General features: G+C 33.4%; 1 protein-coding gene across 10 annotated transcripts in view; it reads right to left on the minus strand.

The window, feature by feature from the left end:
- Positions 1-24,198, minus strand: part of PCDH17 (protocadherin 17) — a 92,515-nt gene that overhangs the window by 47,954 nt on the left and 20,363 nt on the right. For 9 of the 10 annotated variants that reach the window (XM_027740490.2, XM_027740488.2, XM_027740493.2 and 6 more), the window contains 2 exons: positions 15,823-15,881; positions 15,492-15,664 (listed from right to left, as the gene is read on the minus strand). In XM_027740490.2, the coding sequence (XP_027596291.1) occupies positions 15,492-15,664; positions 15,823-15,881 (232 nt within the window). The remainder of the gene's footprint in view (positions 1-15,491; positions 15,665-15,822; positions 15,882-24,198) is intronic. The other variant, XM_027740491.2, reaches the window with a different exon arrangement.

The raw sequence follows: 24,198 nt of genomic DNA on the forward strand, positions 1-24,198 counted from the left end.
TTTTACAAGAGTAGCATTTTAAGATCTATGTTGGAATATTGAGGTAGAGACCAGAATTATGAAAAGTCACACAAAGTATACAACTAAAAATTTCAAATGTCCAATAGAAAATTTACCTGCCCTTTCAATATTTTTATATGATTTACTATCATTACTAAGTTATTGCTTTAAGCTCAACTTCCTTTCTTTTCAAAATCTGTTCTATTGTTTTCAGCAATAGAATTATCATAATATTGAATTCTTACATTTGTTAGAATGAAGTCTTTTAATGATTTTCTGTGAAAGGAAATAAAAAACTTAGTTAACTTTCAAAAAGCGTGGGATCTAAAGCCCAAATCAGAACCAATATCAAAGAACTAAATTGGCCATTATTAACTCTATTGATGCATAGTGATACCAGACAACATATAGACTTATTTAAAAGTGTGTAAAGGTGTAAATTGAAAAAGTTTTGACACTGCTTTCAGTAATGCACACTTTTGCTTTCCCCTTCTGCAGACTAGATAAACTCATAATATTTTATGAACTATAAATTTAACTGTGAATGGCAAAGCATAAGTTATTATAATTGGAGCTTAATCTAAATTACATTTCTCATAATTTCTGAAATAGAAATTTGTAGTCATTAAAAATTATCTACTTAAGATTTTCACAAAAAAAACCTTGTTTTTTTTATTTTAAAATGGATGGGTTTGGTTTGTTTTATAAAGGTCTTCTCCATTTTCTCTTCCTCTGTAAAACTAGTTAAATATTAAAAAAAAACAAACTGAAAACTAACAAAACCTAAACCAAATATTTTGTTGTGGGTAAGAAAAAAGTAAACTAATCCATCAGAAGAAAGTACTCAAATTTCCCAAAGTAAACTGACTATTTTGAGGGGGGAGGGGGGGAAATCCATATGAGATGTTTACTCCACTACTTGTTATCAGTTAACAAAGCTGAAAGAACAAACACAAAAATAGAATACAGTCGAAGGTATTTGAGTGATGTACAATACACAAAATGTAATCTCTGAGATAGTTCTGAGGGACACTTATAGAGCTAAATAGTTGTTATTAAGGTTACTCTGTATATGAGAAGGTACATAATGTATTCTTGACAATACTGTTCAATTTGCCAAAAATGCGGTTCAATCTTAATCTGGGTGAGCCTTGCAAGAAAGCAGACTATGTTCACTATCAATAACACTGATGCTGAATAGCAGCTTGTGAGACCAGATCTATATTGTGAAGCACTGCTGGCAAAGCTATGTCATCTAGAAGCATGAAAAAATATGACAACCCCAGCTCACACAGCTATTTGGCAGAAAACTGACGTTCACATAGCTATATGAATATATATTTAGATTACTTTATCTCTTTCAGGGACATAGAGTAGAAAGGTTAGAAGAAGACCTCTTTGTGTCAGCATGTGCAGCATCTCCAGCTGCTGGCTCTCGTGTTGCAGAGAGTAGAGTGGCAGGTGTACTCATGAAGATAAACCTCACCTTACCATCAATAATGGCACATACTACTGTGGGTATGACAAAACAAGATAGACTTGAAGTATTTTAAACAAATATTTACTTGGATTAAATGGAATTGTTACTGTGTGTTTATGAAATGCCAGTTGATTCTTAAATGTATTTGCCAGGGATTAACAGCTATTCCAGAACCTATTGCTATTTAATGAACATACAAGAACTGCCTTAGATGTAATAAGGAGTTAGGTTTAACTAGGTCATGAATTACTTCCACTAGCTAAATGATAAAAATTTACTGAAGATTAACACTATGTAAGGTACAGATATCTCATATAGAGATTAATTCTTAAATTAATAATTTTATTCATCCCTTGGTATTTAATTAACTTAAATTACAATAGTTTCAGCAGTCAGATAAACATGTTAATTTCTTTTGATTTTACGAAGTCCATGTAATCCAGGGCCATGCCTTTCCTTTCTTGTGAGTCATTTCGGTAAAGTATTTCAGCACACAGGGCTTTTTAGAAGGTTGATCTCAGATTCTAATTTTGAACCTCCAACACACTATTGTCCATTGCTTCTGGCACCAGCAATTTGGTCATAAGAATTCAAAACAAAAGCCAAATAGGTAAATATTTAAGCAAAGCATAAAAAATTATGCACCTTATGCAGGCACCCAATTTTGTGAGGGAAGAAACAGTTCCTAACTGCAAATACATGGTAGACAGAGCAATAGCCATGCATATTTCTGCCATGGAAGAGATATTCACCACCTCCATACCATTACTGATGAAATGGGAAAGACTTACTGAATAAATTCATGATGATGTCTCCAGAATAAACTTGGGCTGAAAGCATTAACACCCATAACACAAATAAGGAACAGAGAAGCCAAAAACTTGTAATAAACAATGGTCAGTATGCAAAAAGCTAGTTCCCTCAAAACCTGACTTGCAATTAATATTTCATAGGTTTAAGTATCTATAATTATTTAACTATATCTCAGTCATCTTTTACTGACAGTAGAAAGAATGTGACTCGTCTTAATCACGTCAAAGGAATCATGCTCCAGAAGTACCTCTTGCTCTCCTCGGAAATTCTAGAGACCTAATCAACTAACTAACTATAAAGAATTAGGGAAACTAGCTGAGAGGTAGGTGAGATGATAGTTGAAAAGGTAGGTACAAGGTTTCTGAGAACTCATGGCTGTTCTTTTCTATAACAGGGTTGAAAATGTAGAGGTTTGTCATGTCAAGCTTTCTTTTTTTTTTAACTAACAAAACTTTGTAGTCTAAGTTTTCCAGTTTCCTTGTACTTATAGAGATCTAAATATGGAGGAGAAAACTTGAGCTTGAGCCTTAGTTTTGAATCCATTTTGGAAACGTACAATTCAGTCTAAATAAAAATGCCATTAACTTGAATTTCCTGGATTTCATTAAGATTTTGAAGAGCATTTTTAGCTGTCTTGCATTTTTAGCTGTCTTACACTTATCAATTTTTTTACTGTTCTTATATTTTCCAAAGTATTGTGCTCACATATTTAGATTAAAAATATCATCCATATTCTAAGGAAACATTTTATTTTTGTTTACTAGGAAAGCTTATGCAAAAGAATAATATTACCTGACATTGGATTAAAAATAGAAAGTTATATTTTGTTGATTTATAACAACAACAAAAAAATAGCATCCTGTGCTCATTTTAAATGGGCACAGTGTTTTAACTCTGCTGACCCTGATGAACTTCTACTGCAAAACAAAAAGCACCTGTCTATATAGAATATAGTCCAGTTTAGGATTATTTAAATGCACCTAGTCTCTAGGAAAATTACAAATTTTGATCACTTTTGCTAGAAAATCAAATCCTACAAGAGCATATCACCTCTAACAATAGGGTAGTTTCTTGTTTCTTAGGAAATCTGAGTGTGTTTTGATTAGTTGGGTTTTTTCCTCTCCTCTGTGTTATATGTTATCTTCCCACACCTTTAACTTTTACGTTAAAATTTTTCTTTTTCCTGTAAAACACTGTGTCTTTTCATACTTCTACATAGCAGAAAAAGAATCAACTTTACAATAAGGAAAGCAGCTCTGTGGTACTTATCTTTCAAACGTGCTTGTAAAACTTTAAATATAGGAGTCTTCTTTTTAATAAACAACAAACCAGTAACTGTTGTCATGTACACCTGTGACAATCTGTAGACATTTAATAAATTTATGATAATCAGAAATTCTACTGACATCTGAATCTATGTCATTAAAGAATTTAAAGAAATCTTTAGTTTTTAAATAAAGATGTTTTCAGGCTTTTCAGACTTTTTTGTCATACTTAAGGAGACAAAACATCTCCTGAAATCACTGTAATTAGTGATTGGGGCAAAATTTTTCAATAACAAATGGAAGGTGGGTTCATATTTCTCATTAATTGTCTAACCTGTCTTTGAGAGACTCTTTTCTTGTGACAAAATTTCAGCAACATAAATATTTCTGCTATTCCTCACATACTAAGAATAAAAAATGAATGCACACAAAATAAAATGTATAAAATTAAAAATAAAGGAATGAAAATAAGCATTAATAATAAAGAATGAATAAACAGACTCTGAATGTAACAAAAATATAGATATTATCAATGCTTCTGCAGAAGGAAAAGATATCCATAGGAAAAATTTACAATTTTATAAGTGTATGTCATAGGCTTAAACATCTCATGGGATTTCATTTTACAATACAATTTTACATTATAATATATGTAATGAAGAAAGAAAAATTTTGAGAGAAGATTTTTTTTGGAAGTCTAAACTATTTCAATTCTCTTCTTATTGTGAAATAACCACACAATGATAACTGAGATACTTTTTACTACATGTTTCAAAGTATTTGATGTTTCTGTTCAAAATTTACTTTTTTCTTATTATCATTGTTTGGAAATTGTAATAAATGTTAAATATAAGTATTCTGAGTTAATATAATACTGCTTGTTTTGGGGACATTTGCAAGTTGTAATATATTTTACTATACATTATTATATGAACTTTCCAGTATAATTCCATCCAAATATAATTTTTGAGAATATCCTTATTTGTTTATTATAAACATGGATGTCAAAGAAATTCAGCAGTTGGCCCTGGTTACTCTGGTACTCTTGAAAAGCAAAAAACAACCACAACACACTAGCAATTTAAGCTGAGTTTAAAGCTTTCCTTACAGCAGTAGTTTCAGTGTTCAATATAACTTTCTTCATCTTGCTTTACTTCATGCACTTCCCATCAAAAAGAAGCAATTTATGTGAACTTTGCTTACAACAATAAAATACCACAAGGATAAGGGACAGAATCCGCACTTCAAATCAAACTCACAATGTTGAAAAGAAGTATCACTTGTTAAAACTAATCACATGCATGAAATGTAGGAATATTCATATTCAGCAGTGCACACAGACCCAATATAAGCTTCCCTAGGCCATGAAGATTACTGATGTGCTGCAAAAGTCACAGGGTCAGAAGAGACACAGTTCCACTTCTGTATTTCTGTTGTTCTTTGTATGTTTCATTCAGACCTTGGAAAGTTGTTTGGGCTGTGTAGCTGCCTGGAGATCTTTAAATGTGCAACCTAAACTGCACTTTTTATGTTAAGAACTGGGTTTTTTTTCAAACAAAAATTGGGTCAGATAGTAAAATCCGCTATGAAGAATTTCACTCAAAACTCTGAGAAACAGTTATGCTGATAAGCTACCCTCTAAAGATCCAGTGTGCATATCCCTATAATATTTAACCAGACACTGCAATTATATTACATATAAAAAGCTATATATATATACATTATATGTGAAGTACTATACATTATTAAATACATATATTTTAAAAACTTTATTTTTAAGTACTGTTTTTCAGTTATATGCTCTTTTCTAAATTGACAGTTTTTGACTCAGAATTACTTTGCCTGAACAAGTTTTATAATGAAAATAGAATGTTTTGTGAAACAAATTTGTGAATTGGTCTCATAGTTGCAGTTTTAAAACAAGCATAAAAATGTTTTAAACCATTACATTTTCTATACTGTTGAGATACAGATTTATATAGATTTAAAAAATCAAATTTTCAGGGACATCAGTTAATGATTTCTTATGTTTGTATTTATGCATATGCATGTGGACATATATAGACACACATACTACATATACATTATTAATCATATTGCATTACTAACAGTAAAAGAAATAATAAAAGATTATGCATTTTTTGACATATGGTCACATAAATATCCCCATTGATTTATGAGATAATTTATGTATAAAAAGCCAGAAGAATAGGGTCCTTAATTTTAAAAATACGTATACTTGTCTTAAATGAGGGGGTTTTATGCCACAGTATGGCTTGGTTATACTGGGCATATGCTCTTCTCCATTTCATGCTGCAGAGGGGAGCAGATGGAATTAAATATAGCTTGGCATGCAGGATGGGGGCAGTCATGGAGCAATATTTTTTAGTATCATGCAGGCACTACCAGCTCCATATACATTAGAGATGAAACACGAAAAAGGGCATGTCACCTTCAGGAAAGGGTAGCAGTCAGGGAACATCTGTTATACATGCAGTGTTCCCTGTAGAAAGAACTGAAACACGATGAAATATGCATCAAAAGTTCCCTATGCACTGAGGTACATTAAGTCCCTTTCAAACCATATGAAGCCCACTTGGGGAAGGGAGGTTATTTAAGTGCAGCAGCTGGAATAGGAGAAAAAAGCAGCAGGGAATGGAAACCAGATGTTCTGACATTCTGGAAATCAGGATGGGCAGTAGATGCACAGAGGCTGTCACATGGTATGTGTGCATCACTGATGTACAGAGATTAGATAAAGTTTCACTAACTAGTAATTAGTTAATCATGCAGCTCTACCTCTGAGCAAACTCCATGTTAAATTCTAGGTACTATTACATTGTATCAGGGATTCTTGTTGTGAAGAACTACATAATCCACATTCCCTGAAATTCTCTAATATGGTGAGCTCTTTGAGATAAAGATGTTCATGGCGAAAAGACTGTAGAACGGGTCAGTGCAAATGTTCCCTTTCAGTATGTTTTACTGAGGATTAGACAGTATAACGCATCCCCACATTTAATTATGGTATTATAAAAAGGAGGGTTGAGTGGATCCTCTGGTCTTGGGTAGGTCAAAATAAATCTAGATTATAACTGATATATATATATTTATCCTGTTTTAAGAATCTCCAGGATAGGAGATTTTAACCTTTTTAATCCTTTAATTTACGTGGGTAGCCTGCTTCAGTACCTAGAGATCTTTATAGCAAAGTTGTTCATCATATACAGCCTAAATACCCCTCCCAACCAATTAAACAACAACAAAAAAAGCAATCATCATCCTATTTATAACAATTTAATATATGCAAAGACTTCTATTATATTTCACCCCGTCTTTGTTCGTTTAAACACACACATATTCTAAACAAATACTACTTTCACCTTCAGGAGATGTTTTGCAAACCTCTATTTTCTGCTGTTATTCACCACTTTTTTGATTTTGAATTTTTCCAGATCTTTCTTTAAAATATGCCTACAAACTGCGTACAGTGGATGTATCACTAATTAGAGTGTTCTGCAACTCTGGTCAAAATTCAGTTAAACCACTTTTCTCCCTCTGGAAACCACAGCATAGGAGAAAAGTAGCATGTAAACAGAAAAAAGACCATGAAAAGGACAGTCTGTATTAGTTGCATAGACATTAGGAAATACTCTTTGTTCCAGAAGAACAAAATACAATTAGTAATATTCCAGCTGAAACATTGCTGAATGGAATAATTAACTCTTGTCTCTTATTTAAGACACTTCTCTTTTGTCTTCCCTAGCCGGACATAAAACTATTGATAAATACAGTCCAAGTTCAGATTTCCAACGAATATATATCAGCTTTACAGTTACTCCATCTGCAGAACATTCCTTCTTTTTGGGAACAAGAATGTGGCTGGAACATGCAATGGGATTTTTTTAAAACTTGTCTACTAATGCTGTTTATCTATCTGTATTTTCTCCTGACTCAATAAGAGGGGATACAATCATACAATGATGATTTAAAATGAGAAAGAGAGAAGACGTATTTATTTTAATTGTCTCCTCTATATAACTGAATAAACACACATACTCATAAATGTTTTTTTAAACTCTAGTTCTGTGAAACTTAATTAAAAGAAACCTGTAAGTACACCATACAAGGACATTTTCAGGCATAAAATAAGAGGCAGGAATAGATTCTCTAGTCCTGTTAAACCAGACTCCTTGATATTAAGTAACCATCCAATATATGTATATGTGCCCTAAATATTACAAAAGCAAGCGCAAGTAGAGAACATCCATTTACCACCTAGGGAAATACATAAAGCCTGAAACAATGAAAACTCTCTATTTTCTGATTTCCTTGTTTCAAAAGTTGTTGATCTTTCTATGCCCCCACTTTTCTTCCAATTTATAAAAAGAATCAGAAAAGAAGAAATGTTAGCTGAAGATAATGATTTTGACATAGAAGGACCTCATCTTACTGAGAACTGCAAATCCTTCTCTTGCTCTTCTAGTGGGAATAAAGTGAAAAGATAACTTATGGATTCTAAGCCTTCCAAGAACAAACTGCAGTACAATAACCATGCTCAGCCCAAGGAAAGACAGTATCAAAACAGAGAGTACAGAAAGGATGTAATGAGATTTCCACTAGTGACAGGGGAGGGATATTCTGCTTTGTTGCCTCTGAAGTAAAGCATAAAGAGATGAGCACCAACAGCTACAGCACTCAAATATTAGAATATCAGATACAAGACTTATGGTAATAGACTGGTGATCTTGAAGTGCATGGTATGCATTAATTTGCAAATAAGCTCATCAAAGAAAACTCCTCTGAAATTTATGAATACTTTCACTGGTGCAGTCTCAAATTTTTAAGACGGTAGTAATGATGTATCTAAATTGATTCAACAGTGAAACTTCCAATGAAAAAAAAATACAGGTCAAAAATACATATAATTTTCAACCACTGAATTAATCCGTAATCATAAAATAAGTAGAAATAATGTGGGGGAGAAATGAAATTACCTGAAAAATGTAGCATAACACACCAAATGATACATAGATGAAGTTGTGCTGAATGGTTGCAATCCCTTCTTTGAGTCACAGTGACATGTTTTGCATGTGTATAGATGGAGAAAGCGCTTTCTGTATGTTTTGAAAGTCAGTTATAGAAATTTCACCCCTAATTCATGGCTAAATATATTAATTACATGTGGGATATGCTATTCACAAAATTTCACTGCTACCAGATACATGATGGCAATAATCTGCCAGATGCTGAAATGCACACCTGATTAAAAACCTGTTTGGCAGAACACAACTCCAGTTGAAATGCGGGATAATGGGCAATAATATGCAGCAATATTAGACTAAGGTAATCTGATGCAAACTATATTCACTGTCACTTGAGCAGCCCGAATCTTTGCAACACTTTTCCAGCTTGTATCAATGAAGGCAGGTAAGTAGTGAAGCATTAGGTTAATCTATCCCTTCTCCATTAGGCTGCCATTTCACTTCCTTTTCTGACTTCTTTTAGGACAAACATCTGCTTCCTCAAACTTCTTCTTCCTCATCTGGATAGCCTTGCTTGAAAACAAAAGCTGCTCGTATACTTAAGAGAGCACTACAGAGTGAAGCTGTGATTGCGAACATTCTAACAAGGAAGCACCAAACTGGACTCTGCCTCGAAGCAGTCACACAGAATCGATCACAAATCTAGACTTGGTATTAAAATAACTGAGATCTAAAGGATGAACTTAAATTGACTGGTAGACTAGTAGACAATCTAAAAAGAGAACTTAAAACCTGAAAGATATTCAACATAACTGCAGCAGAGAGAAAAGAAAATCATTAATACTCTGAGTAAATAAAAGTTGGCAGATATGAGTTTTTATTTTGCCTAAATCCATCATATAATTTGCTCAATACATTATACAGCAAAAGATATGTCATAGATTACTGGGTATTAACATGAGAAAGGTTATGATAATCATCTGCACAGCAAAAGCAACTGATCTGTATTCCTCTCTCTGGTTCATTAACTTAGGTTAAAAGGGATAATATTATTCTGATCTCTCAAAAAAGGGCATCACAGAACATTTGCATAGCCTAGCTCAGCCCAGATAAGAAAGTCTTGCAAAAGTGTTACCTAGATCATCTTTAAAGGAGTGTTTGAGATCAAGGCACTTAGAACATCTGAAACTTTTATGAGTACTTCTCTGACTAAAAGTGAAATATACCAATTTAAAAGTTTAATACCAATAGAAGTTTCAGTATCACCATTCACGAGGACTTCATAAAAAGGATGAGACCAAAAATAATTCTGCTAATTCTCTTACATTTAGAAGTAGTTTCACTGAACAAATTATTCACAGCAGAAAAGCAGCAAAGAAGCACTGTCGGTGGCTTAAATGTCATATTGAACTTGTTATACGCGCTAGAGTGGACATCAAGCAAAGTTAAATACAGTCTTATTCTTCATAAAAGTCTGCAGTTCTACATACATTTTTAATCTTAAATTAAAAATCCCATTATTAGAAGAAGGCCAAAATCAAATATTTTCAGCCTGTTGATAACAAATTTGGTAGACCAGAAACAGTTACGGAATAGGTAAGTTAGTTTTTGATCTACGCTAGTCTTCATCTAGGATCACATATGTGCTTGCATAAAGCACAGAAACAAACAAAAAAAAAAAAGGACAGAAAAATTTATAGAAATGAACAAACAAAAGCAGAAAACACAAACCCTCATTTCGTGTGGGATTTGCCTAAACATTTTGAAAATTTAGAGTTCTAGAAACAGGTAGAGACAGACTAAGAAAAGGAAAGAGACTCTCAATACAATTAAGTTGCTCTTGTAGCTTTCCTGGCTAACAATTAATCAGACGAAAGTGAAGAGTGGGTACTGTGTGCAAGTCAACAGCAAGTTAGCATCTTACCTGACCAATGTTAGGGGTAAGCGAGTTGATAATGCTGGACATAAACACTCTTAGGTGGCATCAGAACAAGAAGTGCAGTCTGACAGCCATTCACATTCTGGGCAGAGAGAATGTGATAGAAGGTATTCTATCCAGGGGAAAAAAACCTACGGGAGGAAGGAATGTTGAACAAACCATTTCACAGGTTGTGTCAGCTCTTGGGGACTCCCAGCTTCCACCAGTTTCTCAGTAAAGGCCATCACCAGTTCAGAAAATTTTGAAAAGAAATATTTCTCCACAATCTTCTCTTTCTGTTATCTCATTAAGCTGATGTATTCCTAAAGAACCCATCATCCCCAACGGCATGGTGATGATGTCAGACAGAAGAAATTTGCTTGATGAACTTTGTGCCCTTACCAGTCTAGACTGATTCTAACTCGGTTAAACAGAATGGATTTTAATTATCTTACGGACTCAAGCAAGATTATGGCAAGAAAATCAATGCATAGTTCAGAGAAAATCTTGCTAAAAATTTTTGAAAATTTCTACTCTGCTGCAGGTGGATAATGGAGGATATGCTATTTCTAGGATCATTCTTGTTTAGAAATGGACATATAAATGTTCAAGTCACTACAGACTTATGTGAATGCATTCAGTGGGCAAACACAAGAGTTAACAGTATTTGTAGAGATTCTGTAACACTGTAATATTTATTCCTAGGACTTGCATGCAGGACTGCATCAGTTGTGATGCAAATGTATTTTTGTTGTGATGATGAAGAAAGAACTATTTTATTTTTAAGTTAAATTTAAGTATCATTTTTTTTCATGAAGATACATTAGAGTCCTTTTATACCATTAATCTATATCCCAGATTAAAACAGTGCTGTTCTAGAGAGAAGACTGGTGGGCAATATTGGTCCTGGAGGAAACTCTCACAATTGTGCTGAAGAGTTTCCTTTTACCTTCCTCCAAGGACATGCCTTTTTGTTTGTTAGTTGTTTGGGGTTTTTTGTTTGTTATTTGGGGTTTTTTATTATTTTTTGTTTATTCTATTTTATCCATGTTATTGTTAATGAGGCAACCGTATATGCAGAAATGGCTCTTCTATGCGATGTAGGTGTGAACAGCAAGCAAACGTGCTGAAAGAAAGATGCAACGTACAATGATAGAGCAAAAACTCAACAAAGCTATTGAATTTGGAGATACTCAATCCCTTGAAGTTTTTTGATAAAGACTTGAAAGTGTAGATTTATGCTAAAACAAGAAAACACAGACAAGAAAAAAAAGAACAAAAGGAAAAGAAATTAAAAATTCCTAGGAAAATCTAACAAAGACAATAGTTTATGAGTAACTACAAAAAAGTCTGTATTTTTTACTGATTGTAATGTAAACATATGCAGGATTCACTAAGAAAAGTATAAAATGTACATCTCGCTGTTTTACTGCTCCCTTAGAGATATTATTGTTTATGGTTTATGGTATAATTTTCAGCTTTGGATACCTCTTAAAGAAATACAGAATATTGCTGTTATTCTTAAACCATACCAAACAAAACAATTATTCTGTTGTTTAAATTTAAAAAAGCGAATAATACATGCTACTACTTCAGGTGAAATAAACACCTAACTTGACAGATGTATTCCAAACTATAATTCTTGTAAGACTTTTAAGTAGGGTGATCTCAAACTGTGCAAACTAGCGATAGGGTTTAAAGTATCAGCAACAGAAGTGAAAAAAGAGAGAGGTAAACAAAACAAATCTATCTAAAACCATTCTATCAAAAGAGTAGCAGGCATATGGAACAAGCTGCTTAGTAAGACAGCTGATTCAGACAGCATAAGTAAGCTTAAGAGACAGCTAGATATTTTTATGCAGAAAGTGGCTTGGAAATCACAGCAAGAGAATATAATATTGAGATAACCAAAATGGGACATGCTTATTTTAACACAAGACTTACTTTATAGTTTGGGGGTTTCTTCTGCTTTCTTTCCATTAGGGCCATTCCATAAGCAATTCATTAATTAAGACATTAATTATATCTAATTTGCATTATCTTTCTCATTTGTGTAAATGTTTTAAATCACTAGAAGACAAAAATTTCTATTTGGATATATTTTCATTGAAATCATATCTAAGGCTCTATAAATTCATAAATTTAATAAATTTAATGAAAATCGTAAACTAAGCTTGATTGCTTCCCATCCCATGCTGAAATCAGAAGACATCTTGTCTACAAAAATTATTTTTTAAAAATTCCTACTTCTCTGTTACTGAGAGAAGCACAATTGCTGTAGTGCTAGCAACACATTTTTTTATCTTAATGTGACCTTTTAATTTTTGAGCTATCTAGGTTAGAGTTGCTCAAAACTGTAGTTAAAATACTGGTAAACTAGCATTCTTATTACTGCCATGGGTAGAATTGGACCCGTGACAATAGTGTTTGGAATTACATGAAGAGCATGTCAAATTTAAAATAATTTTTGAATTTGGATTGTCAAATTAAGATCCTGAATTCACAGTTAACACCGATAATTTTTAAAAAATGTCCAGAGATTTAATAATTATTATTGTTCTAATATCAGAAGCTAAAGTATTTTAAATATCTTTAAGCAACAATAATCAAGCCTGGAACTTGGCTACAAAACAGTGAATTCCTACCCTGCACACAACATCAAATGATGACAGAACCATAACTTCTGATACTGCTTTAGGTGTTGTTGAAGACAAGTGTTTCTAGCAAGCTTTCCATCTCCTTTTCCCAGAAAAGAATTTTTTGCTAAAGAAAAATTAAGTTCTTTTTCTATCTTAATCACACATATCATTTTTCTTACCCTCCTTCAACCTGGCTTATGACTAGAGAAGCAATTTTATTTATCCTCTTTCAAAAGAGAAAAGTTGCATTGGGCTAAGAGCCCTAATCATCCTAAACATGACAAGTAATCATGAGCACCACATAGCTCCACATTTGTCACTGCAATGACCTGAAATCCCGTAAGGTACTCAGTGCAGCTTCAGTTTTCATAATATGTCCAAGATTTTATTACAGTATACTTGAGACGGAAGAGTTCAGTCAAGTAAACAAATTGATATCGTTACTATTTGTAATTATATTAAGGGAGAACCAAAAAAAAAAAAAAAAAAAAAAAAAAAAAAAAAAAAAAAAAAAAAAAAAAAAAAAAAGAGAGAGAAGAAAAAATGTAGTTTATCTCTCTATTCCCATTCTTTTTTTTTCTCAGTAAAAAAATTCACATAAACATCCACTGCTGCAGTTCAGTGGCTGACAGTACTTAACATCCACAGTTCAATATATGTTTAATAAGAACATGTGAATTCATATAAGCCACAAATACACTGTTTCTTGATGAATAGGGTTCCTCATCTAGATATAATGATGAAGGCAAACCTGCGTTATAGGTAAATTCTTTGCATTATAATGAAAATAAGCAACAGGACTGGTTGGCTTAATATGCTGACTAGATTGCATATATTTTGACCAGATTTGGGTTTACTGCTGCTGGACAAACTGCTGTTTGATCACTGGTCATACAGTCCTTTTCTAAAAAAAACACATATTTTTAATTTGAGTAGTAAGTAGTTTCCTAGTGAAACTTTAAAGATTTTAGAGCTCTTTCATGGCTATACTTGATAGATAGAAATTCAGAGGTTTTGTCTTTGTTTCACACAAAACTGAGAGAGTAAGACACACACTCAAATAGCTTCTTTAAAAAAAATATCCTGTACGGCATCTTTATACAGATCAATGTCCAATTATAAGCAGAGAGTTGCTGTGGCAAAAGGTCAGGAAAAAATAATCTTTCCGGCATTTATTACTTGGAAAATAAGGTCACATATGAGGTCAACCTTCAAATACATACAGAATAAATTATACTGCTGCATTCTAAATATCCTACACAGCAAAAATTATACTGCAATCTCAACATAATCAGAAAAATTAAGTTGAACATGTATTTTCTGGTGACTGTACTACAGACCAGACTCAGCTAAGAGGCAAAAAACCTAGGTCCAATTAATCAACAACTAATAAAAAGCTTATCATATATTTTTGCGTAATTATAAATATAATTTCTTATTAAGGCTGACTGATTTAATAATCTCTTAACTGTCTCTAACACTGAATCACCTTCCCCACAACAAAGTAAAATAATGGCAAATGTACAAAACATTTAAAAATAATTCAATGGTGCACTTCTTTACTGCTTACAGCCTAGAAGCAAAACACAAATGCACACAGTGCTGGAGTGCTCAGTCTGTCTGATGCTTTAAAAAAAAGAAGTGCCTCTTTTGGAATAAAAGGCCTTCTAATTAGATAAAACACATCTGGAAAAAAATGAATTGGACACAGTTTGAGGAAATAAACATGCTTGTTTGTCAGAATGAATGCTGGCAGAATGTCCAGATGTAAGTCATTGTCCTGATATAAGTAATTTTAGCTCTTTCACAGACACTCATTTCTGGTACCTTCACAGAACATGAATAAAAGGATATTGAAAATCAGATTATACTATTATTTGACACTTCTCACACTATCATTAATTGTGAAATCAATATTACAAATAGGAAAATGCATCCATGAAATGAAAACATCTTCAGATTAATTTTTACTCTTTTGATATCCCCAGCCTCTTTTCTTTTCCTCTTCTCCAAACTACATGCAGAATGTAAATGACTGGCATTCTTTTATCTGCTGTAGTCATGTCTAGTTTGAATTTCCAAATCACGCTTTGGCAGAAGGACTGTATATAATATATCACAGGCAATGCCAGTGGAGATAAAGTATATTCTAATTATTTTTAAAAACTCTTATTTTTTTTAATCTACTTTGGACGCTTGTGGTTTTATTTCATGTTCATTCTGAAAGATACTAAGTGTTCTTTGCTCTGGGCTAGTGACAAGATTTACTGTTTTCTCTGATAGCATTATCGGTGGGCTATTCCACACTGATAACCCGCAACTGCAATACTAATAGGTTTATAATGACGGTTTAAACTTTATGGTTTTGTAAGCATTGGAGGCTTCACTCACCTTGTTCAAGTGGTTGGCTTTTAGTTGAAGTAGTTTTCATCTTGAGTGCCTCCCTAACAGACATGTCACAGCAGGAGCCTTTGTTAGTGTCTTGGTCACTGTCAGCCTGATCACTGTCCCCATGCCCGCTGTCCCTCAAGCTGGCTCTTTCTGGATCCTTGAACGTGGAGCTACTGAAATACATATTAAAAAAAAAAAAAAAAAAAGAAAGAAAGAAAAAAGAGAGAGAGAGTTGTATTTACTTGTTCTAAGTTGAATTGTACTCTCTGGCAAAGCAATTTTGACAAGAATGCAAATGGGGAAGCCGAGAAAGTTATTTAATAGGCCTTACCTTTGAACAAACTGCTGCCTGCTGCCCATGTAATTGGGCTCTGCGGGAAAATTGTCTGTCTGTGAAAGAGAAGGAAAAAAATACGTATAGTTGTACACTGGACAAATCTCCTGCAGAGCAACAAGATTTCCTAGAGGAGAAATGATTAATAATTCAAAAATTCCCTTAATCTTCAGATTTGTACATTTTAATTAAATTGGAAAATGCTGGCATGTAATTATGTGCTCAGAACAATTAAATGATTCCGGTCCACAAATTACCTGCTAAAGTAAACAATGAGGCTCCAATAAGTGGCATTCTCTGTTAGTACCCAGACAGATGACACTGTTTATGTTTTTTCATTAGTTAGATATTAAGACTGATGGTTATTGAAAATGAGAGAAAAAATTACTTTTGCATATTACAAAAGTGAATTATTCAATAATACTAATTTTTAATCATAATTACATTATCTGCTGGGATTCTGAAGCTCTTACTGCTGTAATGAAATTTCATATACTGCTATCTTACTCTTGAATTGAAAAAATAAACAAAAAATCGAGAAAGTTTATGGTTGAATAGCTATGGTGTTTCTTAGATGCTACTGGAAAAATGAAAGTATGAAAATATTTGGATTTTCTCTCCTTAATTTTCATCAGTATTAATAGCTATGTCAGAATAATGAGAGTCACACATGCAAACAAGAACATTAAATGATCATTGTTGACAAGTAGTTTTTAAAAGAATATACTTTCATTAAGTCTGTCACGAGTATATTTTTAGCAGCATGAGCCAAGTAACTGTAGAAGCAGAAGTATTAAAAGCACCCAGACCAACATGGAGTCCTGCCAAAGCGAACTGAATTCCCCTTGTATCATTAGCTGAAGTTCCTTGGGAGAAAGAGAGACTGCATCATTCAGAAAACTCCGTATACTGTACATTCACATACGTCACTTCTTGCAGCTGACCTAGCAACAGAGCTTCTACTGTTTTCTGCATCACTTCATATCACCCCTCTATGGTCTGCAGAAGATCTGAGTTTTGCAACAGCATCCAGCATATCAGTATCAGTAACATGCTCAGCACTCAATTAATGGAGCAGAAGGCCCAAGGTAAGGTTTAATGTCACACAAAAATTGTTTACACAAGCAACTGGTCTCATAGATATCTGGTTTTCCCTGCCACTCCCCCTCCCCACCCTGCCATTGTTTTACCTTTGTTTTGGTTTTATCAGTGGGAGGTAATCAGAAATATTTGCTACTTCTTGTGTGGTTGGAATATTGGAGCTTGGAAAAGAGACATGAAGTTTCATCCAAAATTTAAGTAATGTTGTTTGCAACAGAACATAGGCAGACACCTTCCACTCTCAAGGGACTTGTGAAACAGATGTGCTTATAGAAAACTATCTTCCATATAGCATGTATGTCAATGTACATCATACTTTCTTCTTGTTTCTAAAACCCTTTAGTTCAAGAATTAAAATTATAACACATTATGTTCACATCCTGATGAGAAGATCCTGGCTTTAATATACACAACTAGAATAAAAGTTTATCTTTACATTTATTATGTATCAAGTTCAAAAAACAAACATTGAAAATAGAAAAAAAAAGAATGTGTAAAGATAAATATTTCAGCATTCGTATGTGTAGTTTCTCAAATGCAGCACATCATATTTTGGAAGCATCTTTAATTCTGCCGTTTATTCTTTTCTTCTCACAAATTTTAAGCTAGTATATCTCTTCTGTGTAGCATATATATACACAAATAATCATTATGACACTCACAGAGCCAATACTTATCAACCCAAATAAACCTTTACAACTGCAGAATTCATGTCTATTTTCTACGTCTAATATCTCAAATAGAGGCATCCAGGAAAACTGACCTTATGCTTTTACTTACATAAGACATCTGTCTCCTCCTAAACACAGCTGCTACTAGAATCAACATTTCCATTTTTCGTGACATTGGCAGTCAAAATATCTGCTATAAACTGCCTTTTCATCAATTCTCTGCCATTAGGAAAGTCACAATTTTGCCCTGGAAATAATGATAGCTTCTCCTTTCTGATGGTGCTAGGAGCTTAGTTATAACCTGGACCATAGTTAGAACTGGTTATGCTTTTTGTCTCTGCTTTTTTCATAGCAAAGAAGCATTTCACACATCCTGGACTAGCCAATAGAGAGATTTTAAAATAGAAACTATGACCACATCTTAGCTGCTGTCCTAGAAATGGACCTCTTTCTGAGAAATTCTGTATTTACGGTAATTATTAATGATCTTTAACTAGATAATAATTGACCAATTTACTTCATATTGCATTTTGCAACAATACAATGAGTTGAGTGCCATGTTACAGCAAGTTCATTACTGCAAAAGAACAAATGTAAATACTTGATAACCATATAGAGACACAGAACTCAGAGCTGAATGCTTTTCTTTCTGCTCTAAAAGCATTATGCCTTCTCCTATGAATTATGAAAATACAATGCTTGTGTTGAATTGTAACAGAGCGCTCTGAGACACAGGCAGCAAAGGGAGAATTGTTTTGTGTATGTTAATATCTATCAAAAATCGTGATAATAAGTAAAATTTAATTTTAAGGATAGGTAGTTTGGAGGAATCTTAGAAATGTAAGCATCTGCTTCACAATGGACTAGAGAGAGAGATGAATGTTTAACTCCCTTAAATTTTTTTTTCTTTTGTAATCCCAGTTGAAGTCAGAGGTCATATACTTAAAATTTTTACACTTTAATCTATGGAAGTGATATTATACATTTCAACTCATGCATTAATCATAGCTCTTTACATTGCATAGCTGTAACTGTAAGAAAGGAGTTCTACTTTAAAAATCTATTGACAGCAAAAAACTTCTTGTTCTTCTGGATATACAGCCCTTTCTAGGATAACAGAATGTCCAAGCCTCTGTACCTCCAGTTCTAAGGTAGGTTTCAGTTCACTTGCAGAAAACCATCTAAAAGCTAGTCAACTACTCTGAGCTAATCAGCCAAGATCCCTCAATGTGCGTCAGAGACATACAAGATAATTCATCGCATTGTGGTCATCTAGCTTTGGTACATACTGCTCCTGGAAATTACTTTCACCAATAACTGTAGGGCAATCTAGATGACCAGTAAGATATTCAGTGTAATAGCTAAAGTTAAGTAAGATGCATCATATCAGAAATGAATTGTATGGAATTACAATCTCCTGAGAAATAAACAAAAATTATCCAAATGCCAGCACCATTAACCTCCTGAAGAACAAAATAAAACAAACTTCATCCTCTCCTTTCCCCTCCCCCCAAAAAATCTCCAGAACAATCCATCTCTGAAAGTCACTGGAGTTAAAGAGTAAAGAAATATTTTCTATCTCTGTGGTTCAAGACTGAGGGCTGGAGTATTAACTAGATCATCAGCTTCTAAAACACAAGTTCTCCAACAGTAGGCAATCATATTACAACAAATGTTCTCTAAAATTAAAACAAAAGAAGAAATGTCCACTGCCAAGTAGATACCAGAGAATTAACTTCTGTGATGTCAACCTAACTGTCCAAAGCTACCCTAGAGGAGTGGCCCTGTTTTTATGGCTCATTTTCACAGATTAGTGGAACCAGCTCATTTCTGCTGAGAGTATGCTGTTAAACCATTCAACAGATAATCTTTTTTGACAGTTCCTACAACAGATCTTTAAAAATACTTTCTTTCATCTATCTGTTCTAATATGTGACTTTAGAGTAAACATGAAATTTTAGGAACACTGTTGTTAGTGTGATGTTGCAGAAAAATGTCTGAGGATTTCTGTACACATATTTAATCCAGCTTTCTCAGAAAGATGAAGCTCTTTAAAAAAAGTAATTTTAAAAGAGGTCAGAATGCATATGGACATTTCAAAACCTGCCAAAATTTAAAAGAGGATTACTACCTTTCAGAAAATATCGATTTTGTTACCTTTTTCATCAGTGAGTTGAGGAGAAGAAAAATAAAAGATCAGGCAAATTAAATCTATGTAAAATACACTTTTCATAGAATCATCAAATGGGTTGGGTTGAAAGGGACCTTAAATATTATCTAGTTCTACCCCCTCTATCATGGTCTGGGACACTTTCCACTACTCAGGTTGCTTGGAGACCGATCCAGCTTTGCCTTGGAAATGTCCAGGTATGGGACATCCACAACTTCTCTGGGCAACATGAATTGGTTGGAGTTACTAGTATGGAGTTTCAAATGTGACAACATAATTGCTAAAGTCTAATAATGTGACTTTAAAAATTGTTAACTGGTCAAAAAATATCTTAATATGAATAACACAAACAATATCCTTCAAGTGCTATCATTAACTGTCTACAAAACCATTCATTCTATTGCTCATGTTAGAGCTTGCCTATTATCTAGGTCCCACACAGGGACCTAGATAAACTAAAATTGGTGAATTTGGAATACTGAATTTTATAGAGCCAAAAACATTCAGAAGTTTGAAAGTAAACAGTTAAGTTTCTACTAATTAATTCTGGAATGGCTATGGTTTCCAAAATTTAATTTAGAGAAAGGAAAATGAAAAATTATGGCCAAGAACACAGTATGAGAAACAAATTCTTTATAGGATCCATTAACCTTAAATAAACTCACAAGGAAAAAAAAAAGTAAAAACCTCAATTGGAAACAGTTTGAACAAGCCTGGGTCAAGCATTATACTATGAATTATAGGAATTTTTTTAGAAATGGGTTGCATTTATCTTTTGTTCCTTCTTTTATCTCTTCAGAAATTCATGTTCAAAAAGTGTATGTGTTTACTACTCTTGAAGTATGATGACATTTTTATAAATAAAAAGGAGTTCTATTGTGGTTCTACACGCACTTTTTTTTTTCTTCAAAAAAAGTCAGGTTTAAAGTTACTGTGCCATATTAATCAATCAGATTTCAAGAATCCCACTATTACTCAGTAAGACAACAGTAGAGAACTTCATAAGGCTTCTGTTTTCAAGAATTACTGGAAAAAAAGCACTGTCTATTAAAAATTAGAAGTTCCTAGCTATTTTTCTGCTTTTTTTGCCTTTTCAATAAAAGTCTTTGTTGCATCACAATTCTGAAGATTTCTAGCAATCTTTGGTATATTCACTACTGTTTGAATAAAACTATAGAAAAATAAGAGAAAGTTTGTTCAATTCAACAGGTCTCTCTAATAAAATAAAAATATCTTAAAATCTTAAAAAAAATGCTTACAATGAAAAGGACAGAGGAAGTGAGAGAGAGAAAGAAAGGGGTAGAGAGAGAAATGCAATTTTTAATTATTCTTTACAAATTATGTTCAGAAATAATTGCCATATAAGAGAAAGATGTACTCTAAAATATAAAAAAACCCCCTACTTAGACATTAATCAGATTTATGAATATTAGACTACTGGAATATTCATATTTTTTCTCATAATTACAAGAAGAAGTATCACATTTTCAGAAATCATTCAATGCAACTCCATTTTATGTAAGTGTTCATACCTGGAACTATAGTAAAACAAAAAGTCTTTACCGACTCTAACTTCTTTTTAATTAAACATTAAATGCAAAAATGAAATGAAACATTCCTCCCCCTTATCAGACTGCCACTTAATATCTAACTCAAGCATCTTCTGTCTTTTCTTGGAAAGCTTAATTCCAAGTATTCATCCCCCTCCTCACCCCCAAGAAACAAAGATCTTATATAATGGCAATGTCTTCTGAAGACAAAAGAATTGTATTCTGCCAAATTGAGTTTTGAATCAGTAGACAATTGTCTTCATTTTGTTAGGAACAGTGTGGGTTCAACATAGTACAATTTTTCACAAAGACTGATCAGTATAAGAGTGCCAGTTGGTATGTATACTTAGTCTGAAGTAGTAGGTTTTGGTTCAACAAGACTTACTTCATTAAGAAAATTCATTAGCCCATTAACAAAATGAACAAACAAACAAACAAAAAAATCTGGGCATAAACCTTTCATAAGTTATTCTACCTTTCTCAAGGACAAAATTAAATAGGCTTTTTAAACAAATATTGTCCTACTATGTGCTCTCCACTCTCATTCTTTTGAAAATGCTTTTGAGATATAATTTATACAACATGTACGTATTTGGGAAGTTTCACACTCGATGCAAAATGTGTATTTTGGTGTTAACAGGCCTACAGTGTGTTTATGCAAATTTCTGACATATGCAGCATTCTTCAAAAGCACATTAAAAACACAGGGCAATAAAAACGGTAAAATGCACAAGGCAATATCATTCACCAGGCTGCTGTACTCTTTATTGAAGAGTGTTGGTTGGCAGCTTGTGTTTTCTCTTTTTCTTGAATGGGAAAAACAAAACTGTCAGAGAAAGAGGTCCTGAGCTCTTTGGTCAATTGCAGAGTGACTTCTGAAAAGTGAAGCTCTGGGGACAGACACTACTGTCCTTTCCTGTAAGAAAAGGAATGCAGATTCTCCCAGTATAAATGCCTAATCCACGCACTATTTTCTCTTAGCAAGTAACATATTTTTTACTAAAAGGAATTATTGTTGATTTATTGTTTAAGCTGTCACACTAGGGTATTACAGATATTTCAGTTTTTTGTACTACTGGCTTAATGAAAACACTTATTTGTTAAATTTTTACAAGAGTTTATTCCACAATGTACTAAACACAAAAGAAGATAGAAGCCTGGACTGCGGGCACTTAACACAGTGCAAGGATTAGAAATCTGAAGGCCCAGTCAAGATTCTTCTCATCTGATTGATGATTGCACTGAGTCTGAAGACCAAAGAAGCTGAAAAGGTCACTACAGAGAGACATATCTTTAAGTGATCCTGATAAAAAAAGCAAACTTGAGAACCACTCAAAAGATGAGGTGAGACCAGACCCTGATCAGATTTTTTGATATGAAATAAAAGTTTGAAGCATTTCAGGAACAAGTTTGCCTCTTTGTTCTCAGGAAAGTCAGCTCAACAGATGCTTTCAGCTCCTCTACCAGAGCAGACACAGGATATGCATTTGTCAGACTTCTCTCTCTAAGAAAGATGGGATTAGGAAAAAATGTGGAAGCTGAGCCCCAAAATTCCTCCTACTAAAAAGGGAATAAAGATTTTCTGAACAAAACGCAGTTTGCTCTTTGTTTCACAGTGGTTTCAGGTTTCCAAGCTTCATTTTATTTTACACTGGAGAAACATGAAATCTAATGAAATTAGCATGGTCTCAGAAGAGAATGTGGAAAGTTGTCAAATGGGAGTAGGAAAAAAGAACTGTAATATGAGCTTTTAAGTTGAACTGCTTTTTGGAGAAGATGCAAGATAAGAACATACGAAGAGGTGCCAAACATCACACCGCATAAAGAGCTCAAGCTAAAAGTACAATAGCGCTATCACAGTATCAATAAATAAACATAATGAAATTCATGACACATTATTGCATTGCTCTGCACTGCTGCTATTCATTTAAAAATTATAAACACATTTAAAAGAATTCGTAACTTGTCAAATGCCTGTGAGCAATGCAGTTAGACTGGGGTCTTAAGAGGTATTTGTAAAGGTCTTACAAGAGAGCTTTTTTCAACTTATACCAAAGTAAAGATGGCAGTGTGGGAAAACAGAACAATAACTACTTCCCCTGAATCTGCCAGTACAATGGCATCCAATATATTTACACTGCTCACCAATGATAGGTACTTACTGAAGCTCCTCTGTCAATAAAAACCACATTAAGAATCTTTTGAAAGAGCTTCCCTGTCAATTAGGCTGTAGATGCATTCTATCGCTTCAGTTTTCCTGTCAATTTAATATACTGGATCATATTAACAGTACTGGCTTGTCAATAAGGCAAATCCGAATCCTATTAATAGAGTTACAGTGCCAATATAATCGGCTTCCCATTTATCGAGCTCCCCAGTATTTGGGAAAGCTGTAAAATGGGATTATAAGGTTAGGTTACATACATCTGTCTCTATATTACAAAAATATTTCAGGAATTGTATCCTGTTATGTAAAGAAGTACATGTAATCACTTTTTTCCGTTACAAAAACTTCCGATGACAGAGGAGTATAATTGTTTGCTATTGCTGAGAAACCATTAAATCATCCTCATTTATCACATTGTTTCCTGCTTTCTCTAAGTAACACTGCCATTTTATAAGGCAGTCTACTTGTGTGCCACACATACAGAACTTCTAAGAGATGTATACACTTCACCCTACCCGCACAAGATAATACGTCCTCCAGAAAAGGAAAGAGATAAAACACACTTTAGGAACAAAATATAAAGCACTCCACAGTTTCAACGTGTATTTTGCCCTTGCATTGTGCTGTATAATCTTGGTGGAATTGAAACATGTAAGTATAATTCTAGTGTAACAGAAACACCTCGAAATAATTAATAAGAGGTAGTAGTTCATG

This window comes from Pipra filicauda, unplaced genomic scaffold, assembly GCF_003945595.2.
Source record: "Pipra filicauda isolate LSUMZ 115617 unplaced genomic scaffold, ASM394559v2 scaffold22_size4397567_pilon, whole genome shotgun sequence".
NCBI lineage: Eukaryota > Metazoa > Chordata > Aves > Passeriformes > Pipridae > Pipra > Pipra filicauda.